Source organism: Nymphalis io, chromosome 12, assembly GCF_905147045.1.
Source record: "Nymphalis io chromosome 12, ilAglIoxx1.1, whole genome shotgun sequence".
Taxonomy (NCBI): domain Eukaryota; kingdom Metazoa; phylum Arthropoda; class Insecta; order Lepidoptera; family Nymphalidae; genus Nymphalis; species Nymphalis io.
The window spans coordinates 11,730,878-11,754,144 of NC_065899.1; the positions used below are offsets into that span (position 1 = coordinate 11,730,878).

Genomic DNA, 23,267 nt, shown 5'->3' on the forward strand with positions numbered 1-23,267 from the left:
TGCTACTGGATACGTGCCGATGAGCAAACCGTTCAATGTAACATGCTCATACGCACATTTTCGTTATCATGTTGGATTTGTTCATCTGTTCTTTTTGTTCTACTATTTCTCATGTTTGTTGCTTTATTCGTTCGACGGCCCATATCTTGCGTCTTGCTAGCATTATTCACTATAACAAAACACACGCAAATAGTATTTACTGATGAATAAAATTATTTACTGATAAATAATTTGGGGATAAAATTAAAAAAAAAAACAAAAAAATTGAAAAAAAAAATTTGGATGGGGACGGACACCTTATCACCTAGCGGTATAAAATATTCTTTATGACCTTTTCTCATACCTCCCAAATATGCATAACAAAATTTCGGAGGAGTCGTTTTTGAGTTCGACCACAAACACCGTGACACGAGATTTTTATATATTAGATATAATATATATTTTATAATATATAATATATATATATATATATATATATATAATATAATTACCGTTTTACTATAATAATATTAAATATATAAATAAATATATAAATTAATTATTATTATTACCATCTTATATAAAAAAAGAAAAAACAAATTATTTTACTATAAGGGCACATAAGGCATGGCCCAAGCTTCATGGCTGACTCGTAACGTTCTCGATATCTATATTTTATGATAAGTTACTAATGTTTTTCTTTAACCTTTACTCCTAATTAATTAAGCAGTAATTATTCTCCATTTTCAAGATACAATGAACTTGTACAATGTTTTTCAAAAAGTCGAAAAATTTTATTGATATTTTACTGAATATTAAGTATTTTTTGGAAATATAACTAAATATATTCTTTATTTCTATATTTTTTACACAACCAGATGTTAATCTAGAGCGTTAACAACAGTACCAAAAATACTGAAAATATTCCACTACTGGGTCCAGGTTGGTAGTTCATTTTTTTTTTTTCTCGCTGGAAAAACAAATTTATGTGTTTCCCCCACATGAGGTGGGGGGGGGGGTATGTGGGACTCGCCGGCGCTGAAGGCGCCGGAATACCCACTAAAAAACCAGCGGTACCCACTCCATCTTGTCGGGGGACGTCACGGGATCGCTTGCGCATACTACCGTGCCGAGGTTGGTAGTTCTAATTTAGCATAGACAATTACACTTATGTATTTCTGTCTTATGAACATTGCTTAAAGGGTGATTTAGTTAAGCAACGCCTTCTTCATTCGATTGTCAAATGAATAATGACAGAAAGAAAGAAACCAGTGTTTAACTAAACTGCAGCTAAGCCACGTTTATGAATATGACTTTTTAGTATTTTTTTTTCTTTTTTTTATAAGATGGTAATAATAATAATGATTTTATTCAATTAGTGTCTGTACACTTAATTACAATTTTATATGGCGTTAGAAAAGAAACAAACATAATAAAAAAAAAGTTAATAAGCTATCTATGTTCTATGAAAACAATCATTTAAAATATAGCCAGCAATAGTAGTAGTATACAGTACAGTATATACTTTCTATCGGCGACTGTTTTATTGTTAGGTTAAGTCAATTCTAACTTATAAAACGCTTGAATAACGCCTCAACTAGTAATAATTACTATACTGTTTTTAAACTACAGAAATAATAAAATGGTTGCAATAAAATAAAATATAATATTCTTATAATTCACTCAACTAGTAGAAACTTCGAAGGAAAATAAGAATAATATGTCTCGAAAAAATATATATATATAAAAAAGTGGATTCATAAAATTAAATAAATTATCTTATAATTTTTTAATAAATATTTTATTAATACATTTACATTAAAAACTAATTATCACAGCCTATTTGTATAGACATTGATATAACATTTCAATGAACTTATTTTAAAACAACAAAAACCGTCATCTGGTACAAAAAGGATATTATTGAACACCATAATGCACCTTCAACGCTTTTGATATGTATTTTTGAGAACTTTGCTTAAAACATTTACTTTAAATACTTTAGTTTGTTATATAACTTTCAAGACGAAACAGTCTCACGACGTTTATGCTTCACCTTCTTCTAATGTATCGGGTAGTTTCTTTCCGCGCGTGTCTGGTAATATAATACAAAGACATGCTCCAATAAGTGGCACAATACCAAATGCTAGCGGAGGTAACCAAGCGCTTGTATGAGCCAGGGTAGCGACAAATGGAGCCACCATAGATCCGACTCTAGCAACAGTAGACGAGAGACCAACTCCAGAATTTCTAACAACAGTAGGGAACAATTCTCCCGCGTATAAATAAACAGTTGCAAATGATATGCTCATGCCCCATAATCCGATACAGCCGAGGGTCAAATGGCTGGCTGTAGATGTAGGCACGACGGTGATAAGGAGACAACTAAGACCAGTGACGCAGTTAGAGCTCATGAGAGTTATCTTTCTTCCGAGGACCTTGTTAGCGTATATTGAAATTAATGTACCCGGCACCTAGAACAAAAATTTTGTTATGAAAGGAATATAAAAGGTAAAATACTAAAAAAAATATTTAAAATATTCACAAGCAATTATATTGATATGTGCGGCAGACCATAAATTTAAAAGTCATAACATATTTAGAATTAAGCGGTACATATTTTTTAAAAGTATATTTTTATAAGTATTGTGTATAATTACCAATATAGCGGCAGAGATCGCGACATTGGAGAATATATTCCCTGAGACGTGGCCAATATATTGCGAAACACCGAAGAAGCAAAATCCACAAACGAACCAATTGAAACAAATGGCGATTGTGCGTGCTCGTAGGCGTGGTGTTCGGAACAAGGCAAGGAAAGACGCCCGCTCTTGAACACTGCTGACTTCAACAACCATCTTTTGAATAGAAGATTCTATATTTTCCGTTGGTCGTCCATTCCTGCGTTAAGCGTAATAAATAAGACTTAGAAAACAATTGTAAATTATTCTAATTAGAGATTTAAAGTCAAAACAAAACAAATACCTTTTCGCTGCTGTTTTTAAAATTTTGAGAGCATCATCAACTCTTCCTGCGGTCATTAGCCATCTTGGCGATTCGGGGAGTAAAAAGTAATAACTTAGAAATAAGATAGAAGGCAGTGATATTGCTAATTGAAACGTGTTCCAGTTTCGTAAATAGTATCCAAACAAAGGCAACGTTAAATGTCCGAGGTTAAATGGTATTTGATAAATTATTCCAATCATGTCTCTATATTTTGTGCCGATTAACTCCATGGTAAGAACGAAGCTTGTGACCATTGTCCCGCCAGTAGCGACGGCCAGAAGGAACCGTAGTGCGGTGAACATATACCAATTCACTGAATAAGCTGTTGTCACTCCTGCCAGGAGTTGCAGAAATACCGCTATCAAAAACGGCGTTCTTCTCCCAAACCTTAAAAATAGTTTTATAAGATTTAATTAGCCTTCATTTGTATCGCGTGAACTTCAATCTTAAGTTATGCTATTAGATCAATATCATGTCTTCATGATCTAAGGTTATCGTTATTTGTAAAAGTCAATACGTATAAACATTAAATGTAAACAAAATACACGCACTGCTTACGATAATTCTATTACTCATAATACGATCAGAATAAACTGGTTCTTGTGATGTAATTTAATATTTTTTATCAATATACATATTTCAATAACATAAGAGTACATTTTTTTTCTAACTTCCTGTTAATATCGTAATTTTGTTGTGCTTCAATACAAAGCACATATATGCGTTGCTTTACAAGCATAAACTTCAATTGGGGCAGTATCCTATTGAATGATATTTGTTAAAGTACTCTCATCCGGGTCCCCAGTGACTTCGACTTGGGAGCTTCTCCCGGATGTGCTAATTTAGTTAAGATGGAACCCAACAAATAACGACATCATTACAAAATTAATTTAAACGAATACCAACCTATCGGAAAGATGTCCAAAGACCATATTGCCAACAAGAATGCCAAGCATAAATATAGTTTGAGTGAGGTTTTTGAGCCATGCTCTGTCGCAGATGAGATCCCACTGTGATATGATGGTATCACCAAATACACTATGATCATATTTGTATTTGGTGCAATTAGAGAAACATTGTTTGTCAAAAGTATCATTATTTGAACAAGTGTAGCCCATGGGAGGTGCAAGGAATATAATACTCATTTGATGCCAGGCTACAGGGAATTTTACGAGGAATACGACGAAACATATCCATAATTGCCATTTTCCGATTGCTCCTATAGCCTTGGTCATTGGGTCTACTTCCTTCTGATTCCCAGCATCTTTTGTTTCATTCTCCAACACTGTAATTAAAGAAAACAAATGTCAAAAGAAGCTTTATATATTTTTTTATTTCTAATTTTGTTAAAGTGCGTTTATTATTGAAACATACAAATAAAGTACAATAAAATATAGTACTAAATTACCAAAATACATACATAGGTATGTATTTTTAATGTAACCAAAAGGTTATACAAGCATATTCATATGAAGTTATGTTTATTCAAATAAAATCAAATAAAGAATATCATTAGTTAGGTTTTTTATAAGGTTGTTTTATTTTTTTTTAATCTTATTTACATCAGACCAAAGACGTACGAAAAATGTGTTCTGGTTGTCCGTGACTTTTTTAAACATAAATTTAGATAAGGTCGAATTGTGATCACAATCTAATTTATTTAATCATAATAAAATGATTTAAGAGAAATGAAAGACATTTTATTACAATAAAAATAATAAAGTTATCAGTGACAGTTTTATATTCGGAATATTTATTAATTATTAATTTAAAAAACATATTTTCCGGGCTATTTTAAAAATCGAAAATATATAAAACATATAACTAAGTACTATACAATATTTTTTCTGATTTAGTTATGTATATATGTTATATATATATATATATATATATATAACATAACATATATAAAGAAATATTCATTATATTAGTATTTATTTTTATATAATTTTAAATATATTATATTATTCTACTCGTCAGTTAAAGTCGCTTTTATATTGTGTATGCTGCGATCAATTACTTACAATACACCTAATTCTTATTTATTGTGTTCATTTATGTACCACTCGAATCCACATCGAATAAATAAATTCAATCTAGTTTTGCGAACGAAATACATTAAAAAAATCAATAACTTTGTATGAAAGCAGTGAAATATAGATTTGCATTTGTGTTAATTATATTTATATTATTTATTTTTCACAATCGACTTACCTAATTTCTCAACAACACACAACTCTTCCTCCTGACAAGACATAACTGCTAATATTAATAGTTTATTTTTAAATAAGCAACACTAAAATAAAACTTTTTTTTATCAGAATAACAACGTTAGCAAAAGCGATATTTACAACTGTCGGACGTCGAATGAATTAAGAATGTTTCGGAGACGCATAGAATTAAAGGCCAAATTTTAATCGCCCTTACTCTTGAAGCAGAGTTAAGCGGACCTACATCAGCGGACAGCTAAGCTACAGCGGAGTTACATAAAGTATAAGAGATATCAGCTGCTTTTTTTAATAATAATTAAACACATTTTTATAAAATTATAAGTTTCAACGACGTCTTCTTTACCTGTTGTTTAGGTTTAAATAAATTTTTCTTTTCTAATTAATTTTACACGACGAGACTTTTGCGTTTTGTGTCTTTTTGAGTTTCCTTTTCGTTCAACACGTGTTTCGTTTCATTAATTTAACTGCAAATACACATTTGTGTCTTATTAATGCGACCGTGAAAACCGCAAACGATGCTCTAAGGAAGATTTGGTCAGCTTCTCGCATAATGGAGTGTCTGTTTTTATGAGCGGTCCCTCGACACGACAAAGTTTTAATTTAAATAATCATATTATCTTCTATTATAATTCTAATATAATGTATTCGGTCGAGATTTTCATATAAACCTTACTATTAATTTTTGATTGTTAATACATACATAGTATTCATATTATTTATTACTTTTTGTAGTTTTATTTTATAATTTTTTTACTTTTTATCTATTCTGACTATTATTTAGTTGTTTTTTTGAGCCGAAGGTTTTTTAAATTTTTAAATTAAGTTTTATACTTCTTGATACTTGATACATGGATGAAATTTAATTTTGCCAGATTGAAGATCAAAGAGCATGTTTTTATTTTAGGATATAATAAAATATAAGATAGTCAAATAAAAAAATGCTGATAAAAAGATTTTTAAGGTCGATCTATAATTATAAAGGTTAAGTTTTTAATGCATTATAAACAACACAAGAGATATAATATGTCTATAAATTAATCTTTAAATATTTTTTTAAAGGAAATTTAATTAATCGAATTGGTATTACAAAAACTACGATTTAAACTTCCCGTTTCTAAATTTTAATAAATACAGTTAAAAATGTCCTCCAGATCGATTACGGCCAGGGCGGCAGATTTCAAGAGAGATTAGCGAAATATGCATGATATTATAGTGCACAAGTGTATGCGCAAACACAGGTGCACTCTGTATTCCCTAACTCTCATAATCCGATGGGACGGCAATCCGACACGACCGGAAAGAGTTCAGGCGCAGAACCAAGTCGGGCCAATAACTTTTTAATGACCCGACCTCGGAATTGAACCCATCAAGCCACTAGACCAATGAGGCAGTCAATAATACAGTTATTGGATTTTGAAGTCGAAATTAGTTTTTTTGTTAGGAAGTCTGGACAATTTGTTCTGTAAAATTTGCGTATGGTCGTATATGTAACAAAAAATCTTGCTAAAAAGCTTGATAGAACTTTCTTGAATATCAAAATAGACTGAAATGATTTTCGTTATCTGGACCTGTCTAAATAACTATTCAATTTATTTTTAAATCTTTGTAAATTCGAACACGTTTCTTCTTTTCACTCTCAACCTATGAAAGGTTCGCGTATTTCCATTCGCAAAATTTACGAGATTGATTTTTATTTAAATTTATAACACTGTCCTGTTAACTTAGCTAATATTGATTTTAACATGAAAGCAATTTAATTGGATTCGTAATATCATAATTAATTTTACGTTAAATATAATTGATATTTCTTGTGATTCAAGTTGATTGTGGCCAGTATATTTCTTTAATAATATTGAAATGCAAGTTTATGAAAAAGTCTTACAAATAAATAATTCATAAAATACCGATAATCGTGTTATGTTGTTATGTATATATAATAATAATATAAATGATAATAATTTAAATGGCAAAGATATTTAGGGAAATAAAATATGCTCTTTGCACTCGATATATTGCGAACGGTTTTTCACGAGTGTGATAAGATGGTCATGACCTTTCGCCTAGAGATATGAAACACAAAGTTGATGCATTACCAACGCTGTCTACTCGATACGGCGCGGACAATCTTTGTATACTATCCAGACGGGACAAGCCTCCGTCAAAGATAAATATACTATACAATATACGCTTCGACTTCATAAGGGTTTTAAGTAAGAATGTCCATTTTTGTAAATTTGGTATTTGACATTCAACATCATTCACTTGCAATTATTCCGTTTATTTTTTATTATTATGATTTTTGATAAACATTAACTATTACTTATTAACATTGCTCAGTTAAACGGTTTTTTAGTTAAACACTTATGTATCACTTTTTATCATTATTCAATTGACATTCGAAAGAAGAAAACACAACATTGTTTAATTAATAGCTAAACAACGTTTTATAAATAATAATAATAATATCCTGGAAAATTATTCACACACAGCCATCTGATCCCAAACTAAGCAGAGTTTGTAATATGGAATGCAGCCAAATGATATACTACAAATAATACTTTTCTTTTGTAAATACGTACTTATATAGATAATTACACCCAAAATTAGGACAAACAGACATGTTCATGGACACAAATGTCCGTCCTGGGCAGGAATCGAACAACCTTCGGCATGAAAGGCAAGTATCTACCAACCACGCTAACCGTTATTTTCATGCCGGTGACAATGGAATCGACATTCCGAACCATTGATTTATCTTTTAAAATGATAATTCAAAACTCGTCCCAGTTACTTGCATATATTCCTTTGACAGTCCATTCATCTTATCGTCTGACCCATGATTATCTTTGTCTATTCGTAATATGTAATAAAATGGAGCTTGAGAAACTTAACCAAAACCAATTAACTAGTACGAGTACAATCAAAATGATCAAGAAAACCAGACATCGTTGCATCCTAGTATTAAATGCTATTAAAACAAAAATTGTTAATTATGTATCTATAACCATCTGGGTGTATGTATCTTTAATTTCACAGGATTATAACGTTATATTAATATAAGTATAATAAAAACCAGACTGTGTATTGTTGCAATGTACTGTTAGTTACTCCGTATTACATGTACTTGCATTGACTATGAGTAAGTTTGTCTATAGAGAGAGTAAGAATATCTCAATCTGCTATCTCAACAATATCATACATGGCATCAGGTTTCATGACAATTTTATATATTAATCTCTAAATTCGATGAATAATAAGCGATAAAGGCCAGCATTGTGCATGTGTCGGATAAAATGCTGCTACGTGTTTTATGTAACCACGTTCGAGCAGTGTGGTGGATTTAGCTTCATGCCTCTATGTTTTAGTAAAGTTTACCAGCTGTTATTTTACTTTACCGTTAAGTATACACATCCTGTACTGACACGAACTGTTTCATGAATACCAACAAAACAAATAAAATAAAATTTCGCAGATATTTTTAACATTATCAGTTAGTAAATTTAAATCGTTAGGTAAACAAAAAACATATATAAATAGGCATAATCATAATAATGTCCTCCAGACCGATTTCGGGCAACGGCGGACGCAGTAGCCACATGTGTTTGCGCACAAGTGTGTGCGCAAACACAGGTGCACTCTCTATTTCCTAACTCTCATAATCCGATGGGACGGCAATCCGACACGACTGGAAAGTGTTCCGGCGCAGGACCAACTGCTTTACGTGCTTTCCGAGGCACGCAATTCCAACTTCCAGATTCCGGGCTGCTACTGAGAATTTTCTGACAGAAAAACTCAATAACTTTTTATTGGCCCGACCTGGGAATTGAACCCAGGACCTCCGGGTCTGCGGCCTTACATCAATCCACTAGACCAACGAGGCAGTCAATAGTCATAATATTCAACACTAGATTATATAGATGACAAAAAGGCGTGGAGTTTGTCCTTATTGAATTTTACGATATGTACAAATTTAATTGTGTTTGATTAACTATATATCATTGAATTTGTATTTGAAATCTTGCAAAATGAACTGAATTGCCTTCCGGTTCTTTTCGGTTGAATCTACGTTCCGAATCGGTAGCTTTACATTCATATAATTCTGTAAGATGATCAACAAATGCTTTTTAAAGTATATTTCTTTTCTTTTTTTTTATATTTCCCGGGATGGCAAATGACTCTACTCCACCTGATGGTAAGTGGTAGTAGAATCCAAACGCGACGACGGCCAGTACAGACGGGAAAAACGTTCTGCACTAGCCGCCTTCGCCTTGCCGGCCCGCAAGATGCCTCTTCATTCCATTTTTTGGAAGTGCGACAAAGAAAGGAGTTGCCAAATTTCTTTTTTCGCTATGGAATTAATGTCACAGTTAGGCGGTGACATCGAGAACCAGCTCGCGTGGACTTAAGAAGGAAGGGGGAAGCAGGAATTAGAGAGAATAATTCCTCAGAGCACTCGCCGTGATACAGTCGATAGAAAGCGCTCAGTGCTGCTATCTCACGACACAATTGTAAAGGTTCAAGGGTGTTTGTGACCTTTACGTCGCCAATAATGCGTACGGCACGTCGCTGCAACCGGTCCAAGGCCTCCAGTAGGTACTTAGCGGAGCCATCCCAAAGGTGCGAGCAATATTCCACGCAAGACCGTACCTGTGTTTTGTACAGCAGGCACAGTTGTTGTGGCGTGAAAAAACGCCGCACCTTGTTCAGAACTCCGAGTTTCCGTGAAGCTGTTTTTATAACAGCCTCGATGTAATCCCTTGGACTAAGGTCGCAGCGAACGTCAATCCCCAGCATGGCGATTTTGCTTTGTATCACCAGCGGAGTACCACAGAGGGAGGGAAGAGGGGAAAATGCTGACTTTTTCGCTGTGAGAGCGCATACCTGTGTTTTCTTGGCATTAAACTCAACAAGATTGTCAGAACCCCATTTGGCGATGAGCTCTAACGCCCTATCGAGTTCAATGACAAGATACTTCCGCCTCTCCTCAATTTCCGCCCGCCCAGCCACTGCGCGTCCGTGGTATCCACCATGCACTGTACTATCGTCTGCATAGCAATGTATGTTCCCAAGAGAGAGCATATCATTGATATGCAAAAGAAAGAGTATCGGAGATAGCACAGATCCCTGGGGGACCCCAGCATTAACTACATAGAATTGTGAAGCGCAACCATCAACTAAAACACGACGGCTACGCTTGTGTAGGAAGCTGGCAATCCAGGTGCATAGCTGAGCAGGCAGACCATATGCCGGCACCTTGGAGAGAAGACTTCTGTGCCAGACCTTGTCGAAAGCCTTGGAGATATCGAGTCTGACAGCCAACGATTCTCCACGCTTGTCGATAGCTTCACCCCAGAGGTGTATTACGTACGCTAGAAGATCACCTGTAGACCGTTTTGGTCGAAACCCGTAGTGACGATCATTAATTAGACAGTGATCTTCTAGGTAATGGATCAGTTGGTTGTTTAAAATCCGTTCCATCGCCTTACAAAGTACTGAGGTGATAGCTATTGGCCGATAATTTGCCGGGTCAGACCGATCCCCTTTTTTGGGAACCGCTTGCACATTAGCTCTTCTCCAAGCCTCCGGCACACATCCCGAAGCGAGACAAAGTTGGAACAGGCGAGTTAACACATGAGACAGCTCCGCTGCGCACTTCTTCAGCACTATGGCAGGTATTCCATCGGGACCGCTAGCATTCCGTACATCAAGTGATTGCAGCTCCGCACGCACATCGCGTTGCCTGATTTTGATGTCAGGCATCGTATGGCCACATGAAGGTATTGTAGGTGGCAGCGCACTACAATCATCGATAACGGAATTATCGACAAAGAGTTTAGCCAGGAGATCAGCTTGCTCTTGACTTGGTCAGACGTCAGAAGCTACGGGAGCCCGTAGGATGCGAAACAAGATCATGACCAATCTGTACAATGCGCTGTGCATCCGCTCTCATGTATGCCTTTCTATAGGACTTGGAATTTTTGTTGTAGTTTGCTTTCAGGAAGTCAATGTTAGATGCCCCGCTAATGCAGCCGTTGATCCACTTGCGATATGCCGCCTGCTTAGATGATACAGCATCAGTACATTCACGAGTGAACCAACGGTTACGCGTACCCCTACTGACGAGATCTGAGCTAGGAATGTAGTATTCCATTCCCAACATGATCTCGTCAGCAACAGCAGTGGCACCAGCTGTCGGGTCATTCCCACTGAAGCAACGTTCCTTCCAAGGGACCGACGCATAGTAATCGCGCATACCGTCCCAATCTGCCGACTTATAGTGCCAAACGCGACGTTTGCATACCGCTTGTGGCGGCAGCTTGGCCTGTGGCACTCTGGTAGATATAAGGCCGTGATCCGAAGAGCCAAGAGGAGCCTGAACCACAACCTGATATTCCACCGGGTGAGAAGTCAGCAGAAGGTCCAGTAGAGAAGGTGCTTGCCCATCAATGTCTGGGATCCTGGTGGGCTGATCAACCAGTTGGGTCAAGTCATGTGTGAGAGCAAACGCATGAGCAGTCCTTCCAGCATGGTCAGTTTTGAAGGATTTCAACCATGATTCGTGGTGAGCATTAAAATCCCCCAAAAACACCAATTCCGCGTTAGGAAATTGCTCTTGCGCCGCATCTGCCACCCGACTAAGATGGTCAAATAATCGGCTTGTCTCCAAGTCACCATTGTGGGATTTTCAAAATCACAATTTCATTTAAAATATAAGTGACTGCAAAACTTGTATTATGCTCTATGTACTATAAAGTAATTAATATGTCTATAAAGCATAATAAGTACGGTCTCATCGCAATTTAGTTAATACGGTCAATGAAAACATAATAATGCACTTGTAGACAAGTCGCTGTAATTGATCTCTATCACGCAAAGGTTTTTAAAATATTTTGTTAGGAACTAGAAAATGTATTAAGTAAAATGGTAATATATTTGGTTATAATTGTTATGTTTACATATTAATAAACTATATAAGTGGTTACACGCGTAATATTAGTATCTGATGTCATAAATAAACGATGGAATTTCCCATCAACAACACTTCTGGAACCATCCGAATTTTCTCAAATATTATAGTTTTTATATTTTCGTCACAAAATAAAGGATAAAGCGAGAAAATTCCCACATTTTAAACTAAAAGAATTAAAGTAATGTTTTTACGGCAAATTGGATTTGTTTTTTTAAATTGAAGATCACTTTTATTCTTAAATTAAAGGAGGGTAAATCGTTATGAATATTAAATATGTGTGTGTTGGAAAATAAAATGATTTTCTAGAAATATATTTCTTCGAATTTCATCCATGTGAAGTAATTTTTGCAACGCATAATTGTACTTGTATATTATTTTATTTTAAATATATTTTGTGCAATCCAGTTTTCATACAAAAATGGAAGTCATTGAACCCGTTTCGGAGAAATCTTTTATTAAAGGCAAATTAGTTTAAAATTACCATTTAGTAAGGTAAGGGCCTTTTAGGGTTTCGTACATGCGATGAAAAACGAAATTCTTGTGTGATCGCTCTCCTGTTTGAATAAAAACAGTTGTAATTTCTACAATCATATGTCCAGGGGTCAGTGACTCAACATCGATTACAAAATGTATAAATATATTTTATTTTCAAGAGCAGCATGATGTAAACTGAAAGGTTTCGTTTTGAGAAATGTAACTTATTCATATTTCAATATAACATCAAAAACAGAAATTAAACATTTTTTTTACATTTTAATTTTTTCATGCTTTTGCATTAACCGTAGGTACGCTTTCTGTAAATCGTAGCAAGGTATCCACGACACAAGCTTGCTTAGTGTGGTACCACCGGAAATACAATTATGATATCGTTTCAGCAAACAACACAGCTATTCAATTAAAAAATTCAGTATCAAGTGTGTAATATTGTTATTTTTATTTTGCTGCAAATAAACTATTTTTTTTAACCTTTTAGTGTTAATTTAAAACCAGTTCCATATAATCGATTATGCGTAAATTTAAACACACTTATGGTGCTTTGAGAACCTAGAAAACTACATGGTTAACCCCTTTTTATGTTTACATAAGTATAAATCTTATTCTTTCAAAGTTCGCCTCGATGACATCGATGCGTGTTTGTTTCATTTTTTATTGTAATATAATGTTGACATTTTTTGTATTACAATATTTTTTTGTTTTTATACTAATAATACGAAATACACTTCACGCGAGTCTTCTCGCATTGGAACGTTTTTTAATCTATATTTATACTGCTTACTTTATCATTCTGTTTAACTTAACTAAAGAAGGCGTAACATGATTTATAACATATACGTAGCTTAGTACATACTTATAGCGTCACAGTAGCATGCGAAAGCGATCCCATGGCGCTCCTCGTTAAGACGGAAAGGGTACCGCTGGTTTTTTAGTAGGTAGTCCGATGTTCGGGGTGCACTCGGCGCCTTGGACACCGGCGAGTCCCATATACCCCCTCCCCCCATAAAAAAGGCGTAACATGTTTATAGATTTATGTGTAATTTATTTATACGATCAGAGTAAAATTTAACGATCGAATTTTAATACAACCTATTTATACTTATGAGACGTTTGAACGAAATTCTTGTCAAGTGTTTATCGTTTAAAATATTAGGTCCTTATATATGAAATTAGCGTTTTGTTGTACTGACCACTTTGATCTGAATATCTTCTTTGGTTAAGAATTCCAAATTCAAATTTATAAATTCATTTAGCTGGTACATTTCAGTTTTGAAAACAGTCATTCATTTGTTTTTTCCTCATTTTTTTTTTAGCGTCGCTTATTACTGCATAAATAACGGTATATTTACGAGTACGAGTTCTACCGTGGCACCAGTGCTGCAGAAACTGCACGGTGTGTTTTTGTTTTCAATGTTTTCGTTCTGGAAATTTTGACCTTCAGAACCAACCCCGTGGACGGCCGGAGATCAAAGTGGAAAATGAAGAACTAAAGGCTATTGTGGAAGCGGATCCATCACAAAGCACTTCAGAGATAGCTGCAGGCGGGGTAAGTGATAAAACTGTATTAATCCACTTAAAGCAAATCGGGAAAGTAAAAAAAACTTGAACGATGGGTACCTCATGAATTGAGTGAATCGAACTTGCAAACACGCGTCGACTGCTGTGTTACTTTGCTCAACTGACACAATAATGAAGGGATTTTGGACCACTTCTTACAAGGAAAAAATTCAACTCCGATGCGGCAGTCCAAACCGCCTTCAAAGAGCTTATTGATTCTCGCCCCCATGGTTTTTTTAGTAAAAGTATCAATGAATGTCATAGGTAGCTATGAGATGGCAAAAGTGCATAGATAACAATGGTGCATACTTTGATCAATTAAATATATTTTACAAAAAAAAAATTACTTTATATTCCTCCCGTACAAAATGCCAATTTCATATATAAGGACGTAATATTTAACATGACATAGTTTCATTGTCTATTCTATATTTTATCTATGCATACCTATAGCCTATTCTAACAACAACAGGAGTGAAGAAAATGAACAACGTTAACATTAAATTAACGTGATATCATTCGAGATAGGTCGAGATTTTAAATAATCTATATATTATTTTTATTATGGATTTGTGAAAAAAATCGGTTTTGAATGAAGTTGTAATCGGAACTTGGTAGTAAAATTGAATGATATAAGGAAGTATAGTTAAATGCCATAGTGTTGTATTATAAATAAAGATATCAAGAACTGTTTGTTCTGTATAATACAGAGCTATTAGAAAATCGTATGGAATATATAAATCTATGTTTGATTTATCTTTATTTCTTCTTCGATTGGAATAGGCTACATTTATTAAAGACGGATTAATCACGCTATCTATTTATAATACACAAAAAAATCTTAATATTTTGTTTACGAATATATAAATACAAAGAAGAAAAAATATGTACGTATAAAGGAAGTAGATAATTCAAATTTTTTATTTATCTGTCTAAAACGAATTTAATTTTTTATGTTACTTTAATAATATGTTATTAAGTCTAATGTTTACGTGGGAACTGAAAACGATTAATATCATGACAAAAAAAAAAACAAAATAGTCATTAACTTAGCAGTTTATTACTTAAAAAATCTTTATCTGAGCGGTCGTTGTCTGGTCGCCATAGGTTAAACTACAATAAATATTAAATAATTGGCCTATATAATAAGGGTGATGAAATTATTTAACCGTTTACATAATGAAAGAAATTAACATGAAATAACAAATGTGATGTTACCCACATAAAAGATTACTTATTAGATTACTGGCATTTGCATTGTTATGCTTAAATACTTAGTAAAATGAGACTCTAGCTTCAATTTTTATAATAATAATTGGGTAGGCTACCTTTCTAGCTACGCCAATTTTGACTGAAGATTGCAGGTTGAAACTCTGAATATTCTTACTTCATTTGTGTTACTAATTCATCTCGTGCTCAAAGAAAACATCGCGGGTAAACCTGCATGTGTCGGATAAAAATCTCTCACATATGTATCCATTACATTGCATCGAAGCAGTGAGCGACCAATAATCCAGCAGTGGGAAATTTACAAGTCGATACTTAACTTCTTTATTTTATTTTACGAGCTTGTCAAAGAAAGACAAAATTAGTCGTGTACATCAATATAACATAATTAATGGCATAATTATCGAATTCTTGACCGATATCGGCCACTGTGGCCATTCTCAAGGGAAACTAGCTAATTGACATAGGATATTTTATAGTGCACAAGTCTGTGTGCAAACTGCAAATACAACTCCATACGTTATCCGATGGGACAAGATTGTATTCACTTCGAACCCAGACAACGGATTGCAACTGAGAGTATCTAGTCAAAACTAGATAATTATTAAATTATATATAATTAAATATATAATTTAATAATTATTTATGTAAATTTGTATGAGCTAAGCGAAATTATATTGTGGGAATCCTTTAACTTCACGGATGACGACCGATGGTTAAAATTACAATGTTCTTTATAAAGCCCGTTCCAAGAACAATTATAGTCGCATTATATACGATTTGAAATTACAAAAACAGCGGAATGTATAGCAATTAAATGTAACATTTCATCTCAAGATATATAAAATATCAAGGAATTGACATTCAGTGTGCGGAACTACCGAACATACTTATGAGTTTCCGGAGTAGCAAATAGAATGAAATGCGACGGATAATAGTGTTTAGACGTTAACCTTTTAAAATGATTACAGAATAATATTATACATTTAACAGCCTGTGAACCGTAACAGCCTGTGAATGTCCCACTGCTGGGCTAAAGGCCTCCGCACCTCTTTTTGAGGAGAAGGTTTGGAGCTTATTCCACTACGCTGCTCCAATGCGGGTTGGTGGAATACACATGTGGCAGAATTTCAGTGAAATTAGACACATGCAGGTTTCCTCACGATGTTTTCCTTCACCGTCAAGCACGAGATGAATTATAATCACAAATTAAGAACAGGAAAATTCAGTGGTGCTTGCCCGGGTTTGAACCCACGATCATCGGTTAAGATTCACGCGTTCTTACCACTAGGCCATCTCGGCTTTTTTTTTACATTTAACAAGAAAATAAATTATCACTTACGAACGGTACGAACCTATAATGTTTCTAAAAAGATTACGTTTCTAAGATATGATTAATCATAAGCGAAGACATTTGTTGCGGATTGAACTGAGTATAAGTTTTATTCAAAGAAAATTACACTTCGATCTGTAGTTATAACTAAAAATATTTCATTTATCTATTTTATTTATTATTCTTATATTAATCTTACTCCGACTCGTTTGTACAGAGTTAATTAAATAAGAAATAAAAATACATAATATTAAACTTTTTGTATGTTCCTAAAAATATAATCAATATAATATTACTCACTTTTATGTGATCCTTTTAATACGCGACAATCACAAAATATAACTGGTCACACAAAACGGCGAGAAACGTGTGCCGCAGCTGTCCGGGCTGCGCTCAAACACGTATTGGCTGGCTAACGTTCAGTCACCGTATATACATGGAACGATTCTCTGTGACGAAATTGAGGAAAACCTATCTACCTCAGATAAATGTGCACCCACCCGTGGAGATCAAAATCTCAAACAATAATCGCATCTATTACAAACCTGAAAAGGTCGTTTATTAAGAAACGTTAATTTACGTTACAAATATAAAATCGTGCAATTATCGACCTAAACATGTATTTATATTAAAAACAAAATGCAAGCATATATACGTCGAAAAATAACATATTTCAAATACAAGTTTTGATACTTAGGTACGTGCGTAATAATTCAAGGGATTTTCCCGTCGTATATTGGTAAATACTAATATTTTTTATGCGTTCCATTTTGTGTCTAATATGAAAAACACTTAGTACATATATATAAAATTTCATTCAAATTAACAAAATAAACAGTCCATGATTTCTTATGGCACTATAATAATCGTCCGTATTTTCTGGTGGTAGGGCTTCCTGCAGGTCTGTAGGTACATACCAAACATTTAATAATTATTCTACCAAATATGAATACTCCGTATTGCTCCGTATTGAATTCCTGACCGACCATAGGTCAGGAATTCGATGAATCAAATAAAGGAGCTCATCAGCTCTAGCTAAGATAAAAAATTGTTTATTAATCTTAGTCTAGACTTAGCCTTCTTCCTATCTTATATTTGTCTTATCTAGATTAGATAAGACTAAAATATCCTCTTGATTCTTAAATTTATTAATAAAATAATTAAAAGAGAATAATACTGAGATGTCACCGTTTGATATATACCACACCTTGTTATTCCGATAGTTGATATTTGTTTCCTAATTTTTACATAACTTGTCAAGCAAGTTACAAATTTACAATTCGAAAAAAGGCGTAGATACGTATATAAACGTAAACAGACTCTAGTAAATATTTGTCTGACTGAAAACCGGTATCAAATACAAGCTTTAAGTTGCTTAAAACTTGATTTTCCTCATAAAGTTCTTATTGCGTCGCTAATGTCACTTAATAAGGCTGTACGCAATTTATTTGATTTTCCTTAACTTTTTCCTCCTCACACCGTTATATTATTTAATGAATAAGCGTAAGTTCTAATTAATATATGCTATTAATGTTGTATGGAAAAGTCTATTCCATCTAAGATGTAGCCAGAAAATGGACTATAGATAATGTAGAGTTGAATAGTACAGCTTGATCGATTTGTTTAGAGTTAAAAGAGACATTTACTGGTGGTAGGGCTTTGTGCAAGCTCGCCTGGGTAGGTACCACCCACTCATCAGATATTCTACCTCAAAACAGCAGTACTTGATATTGTTGTGTTCCGGTTGGTTGAGTTGGGTGAGTGAGCCAGTGTAATTACAGGCACAAGGGACATAAAATCATAGTTCCCAAGGTTGGTGGCACATTGGCTATGTAAGCGATGGTTGACATTTCTTATAATGAAAATGTCTTAGGGCGTTGGTGACCACCTAAAAATGGATTTTTTTGTTGTGCGTCTATTACTAGCGTCATAATCATTCGAATGGTAGGCTGAACACAAATCAACTAGCAAATGTATATTTAAACAGGGAATCTGAATCTGTAAATGGAAGATGGGGTATTCAGAAATCGTTTCTCAAGTATAGCTCATTTTATCACAAGAGTAAACACGAATGTAAACAAACTTTGGCATTGAATCGATGCGATATAATTGGTCGAGATCTTATGATAATGAATTTCCGAAAAAAAACGCATGAAATATGTTAATTTAAGGTTTGTTTATATCTTCTTCATTGTAATAGGATATAGTTACCAAGACGCGCTGCGTTTTGCACTGAATCCAAATAAGCGGGAAAAGGACAAGCGAATGGTGTTAAATGGAAAGCTAGACTGGAAAATCACTGCGATTGAATTGAAACCCAGTTCTCTTTCAATTGTTTTTTTTAAATATTTTATTAACTAACATATTATTGTATAGAGTCCAATCTGTTATACTATATAGACAATACTAGACTATATTATACATATAATCGTTGTTCGTTGATGTAAAAACAATTTGAACACAGCGGACTTAGAAATATTGAAAAACTAGATTACGCCCACGGTTTAGGCTCCTGCGATTTTTTCAATCAAAACAAAATCAAAAAAAGTTTTGGTAATCAGTACCGATGAGAATCAGCAAGAAATTTATTTTCAGAAATTATGATTGAAAACAAATAAATAGTTTACAATTAAATTTATCGACAAAAAAATCAAGAAAAACTAATTTCAAATTGAATGTAAACAATTATGGATACGTCGAACTTAATTATGGGGGATGGAATAAAAAAAAAACCACTTACAATTCAATTATTTATTGCAAATATAAGATGTTATCTAATATTCGATAAGATTTATCTTATAAACCCTTTTGCCTAATTGGTCACTTTACTCACGATACAAGTTTTAAATTCCTTATTTCAAAATGTTAATAATGCTATTATAATATTATAAAAAGTATCATTCAACAACTAACAGGTGTACCAATAGGTTTATTATAGTAATCACTCTCATAATCAAATAGAACAGCAATCTTCGGCATCACCGGAGATTTTAGGCGAAGAAGCAACAGCCCTTTTTCGAAATAACCTGTTGCTGTTGGCCCAAATGACCTCGACAGCGTCACCGGGCGGGGGGCGTGTCTTAAAAATACTTAGTCAGATGTTGGGAGCCGATTTAAGGGCTCAGAATACGAGTGTCCTAAGGGTGCCTCCTGTAAGGCTGAACCTCCTGTGAGGCTTAGGATACCGTCGACGTCAGGAGGGTAAACAACGTTTTACGTGCTTTTTCGAGGCATGGGAGTAAGTTTAAAACATCGCGGTACCACTGATAATGTTTTTGAAAAAAAAACCAATAATTTTATTTTGGCCCTGGTTTTGAACCCATTATCTCGTAATCTGCAGCCTTATACACTGGTCACTAGACCAACGAGGCAGTAAAAACAAACAACTAATTAATTCTTGAATGATACGATTCTAATACGTAGCCTGTTATAATTAAATCACATAAAAAAAAAACATAATATTCAGTCAAAATCAATTCATGTCATATTTATCGTTTTATATCCTTAATATATTTAATTTTATGGCAAGCTTAAATAAACAAATGACAAACATATTAAACATTCTATTCGAAGATTATTTACTTAAATTTTCAACTAATTAAACACTTTACACGCTTAAGTAAAAACAGTATGATATCAGTAATACAAAAATACTGTTCAATAAGAGTAAATGGACATAAAAATATACAAATTAATGCTTGCCCTTTCATTAACATCGGTTTATTGCAAAAAAAAAATATACTCGATAAAAATTCATCCACTTATTTTATTCCTCATCACAATAGGAAGCTTCTTGAAAAAAAAAATTGTTATTAAATCACAAATGACAATAAAGAATTTAATAACTTCTATCTACTTATTAATCTAAAGGCGGCACTACACTGGGCTTAACGTGTTCGCGTATCGATATCACTTTGTGTAACCAAATACATGATAGTCCAAATATTAATGACACGTCATCCACAAATAACTCAAGCATGTCAAAATATTTGCTAATTTACAATTATTTTGACAACGATGAAGGCAAGAATGATACACTATCACTTAGGGAACCAAGCTTGGATGGCCAACGAAAACGTTGGCCTTAAATTTGACGTGTTACTGAAAACCGACAAGTGGACGGAAACACGCACTTGCCTGGTTTATTTCCCATATTTGTGCAAACGGCACATACGATCAAATATAATCAAATATGTTCTATAAACATTGTCGTATTCCGTCACTTAATGCAAATAAGCAAACACGCTACGCCATATGGAGTGCCGCCACACAACGTCACACAAGAAACATATTAAAAAAACGAACACTAAAATCACTCTTAATCACAATTTTGAAGATTCGATTCTTTGGGTTGTCACAAAATTTTACAACATGTCTACATGTATTGACGGTTAAAGTCCGGCCGATGAGAGAATGACATTTCTGACATCTGTCAGTTAAATATATAATCATAAAATTATAATATTTACTGTAATTTAACGTAATTATATTATTGCTTTTAATGATATCGTTCGTTAGTTGGACACATTAATGATAATAATATTTTTAAAATGATATCACAATACATTTGATAAACTGTCAGAAATTCTCTCAGCGACCGGACATAAGTGGCACAAAATGTGATACCTCATTACGTATCGATTGAACGCATAAAAATCTAGCGACATAGCCAACTTCAGGAGTTGTCAAATTAAAACTATATGTATAAATCAGAGGAAACATGAGAGTACAATCGATCAAAACATTTCTACGATTTGTGTCTTGTTTTTCCGTTGTAAGACTTCCTGTCCGTTAATTGAATATGTATTGATTTATTTGTAATAGAAAAACATTATCTGAAAGCAATTATTACGCTATTTCGCTAAAGAGATCTTAATCAAACGCAATGCGTCTAGACCGTCGCTATTTTAATATCGTGCTTTTCCAATAGAGTAGTTGGCAATATCTTGTTTACAAATCTTCATTAAGTCACTAAAAATCACGACATTGTATATTTAGTCTCACTCTAGTAATACTACAGCGGCAACTATAACAGCCTTTTATAAACGTTAGTTAGCAGCTGTTTTGTTAAACACTGATTTCGATCTTTCTGACATTATTGATTTAACATTTGAAAGAAGAAGACGCAGCATTGTTTGACTAATCGCCCGCTAAACAACAAGGTTGGTGTTTACGACAATTACGCCTGTACGACTGTTTTATTAAATTTGCATTTATGTTAAGTAAAAGACAAATATTGTAAATTGGTTGAATGGTTTTATATTGCCGATTTCATTGAGTATGCCAATTGTACTGAATTATATATTGACATACGAGTATATAAGATTCCCGAAATATCATTAATTAAATAAATCAGAAAACACATAGTTCCCTAATTTTCGTAAGTAACTAATTTACCTAATTCTATTGCAACCTTATTTATATACGGTGTTGTAAAAGTGCCTGAAGATAGAAAAATATTAAGTGTGTCAGGTAAAAGTGTTAATTTTTAAAATTTTATTCTTTTTAATCAGTAAAATATATTATACATATCCGAAATACTAGCTCCGCTAATTTAATTACGCTATGACTATATTTTGGCCTAATTTTATTTTAATTCAAATATTTAATAATCATTAGACGAAAGCTTTCACGTTACTGGAGATTTTAGGTTTTATTTTGTAAATTTTCTTAGGTCACATCACACTAGATTTAAATTTGATATAAAAAAATAAATTGAAAATAAATTGATTTGTTACTAAAAAACATATCAAAGAAATTACTCATCCTTTAATATATTTTATATAATCAACTAACTTTCAATTGTTTGCCTTAAACATACATTTAGATTAAATTATTAAAAAAAAACAATATTAACCTAAATTTCGCATTACAAATATTATTCAGTCACAAAAAAATTAACATTCTGCATTCAAAATTTTAATCTTAGTGAAAATGACATACATTTAAAAAAGACAGCTGTCATTTCACAGAAAAATTTAACTAAATATTCTACATAAATTAATGTGGTTTAAATACGAGCATAATACTTTTGACCTTTGCATTTAAAACAAAAAGCAACTGACATTTGTAAAAACACATTACTCTAAAATGGCTGTATATGGACTCTCCAGAGCCATTAAATTATAAAAAAAAATCACATCACAATTCTTCATTGTCTAACTAACATTAATTACTTATTACTAAAAATTCTCAATTTTTATTTAACACATGTGCATAATTTCATAGTCTAAGTTTCTATTTTTTATTCGCCAACTTTCATAAAATTTGTGCGACGTTAAGAACACGTTTATTTCGAAAAGTCTGTGCTTACTTTAAATACAATCATTTTATAATATAATCACAAACGATTAAATAAACCTGGTTATGCAAAAAAATAACTGTATAATAATTATTGTTTCACATCTTTACACATACATTCTTATTTTTAGTCGAGAATGCATGCCTTACATTGCATTTTGGCAATAAC

The 23,267-nt window shown here is 33.2% G+C and overlaps 1 protein-coding gene across 1 annotated transcript; it reads right to left on the bottom strand.

Annotated features, from left to right (window-relative positions):
• Positions 1 to 1,753: 1,753 nt before the first annotated feature.
• LOC126772497 (organic cation transporter protein-like) lies at positions 1,754 to 17,233 on the bottom strand. The gene is made up of 5 exons (XM_050492890.1): positions 17,099 to 17,233; positions 3,892 to 4,270; positions 2,965 to 3,372; positions 2,640 to 2,880; positions 1,754 to 2,453 (listed from the first exon to the last, which is right to left on the bottom strand). Coding segments are annotated over exons 1-5 (1,458 nt in total). The 5' UTR covers positions 17,100 to 17,233; the 3' UTR covers positions 1,754 to 2,024.
• Positions 17,234 to 23,267: the final 6,034 nt, after the last annotated feature.

Coding starts and splice junctions, on each gene's coding strand:
- LOC126772497 (XM_050492890.1), bottom strand. Junction 2,881..2,964: donor TTAAAAACAGCAGCGAAAAG/GTATTTGTTTTG, acceptor CGCTTAACGCAG/GAATGGACGACCAACGGAAA. Junction 2,454..2,639: donor CGATCTCTGCCGCTATATTG/GTAATTATACAC, acceptor TTTTTGTTCTAG/GTGCCGGGTACATTAATTTC.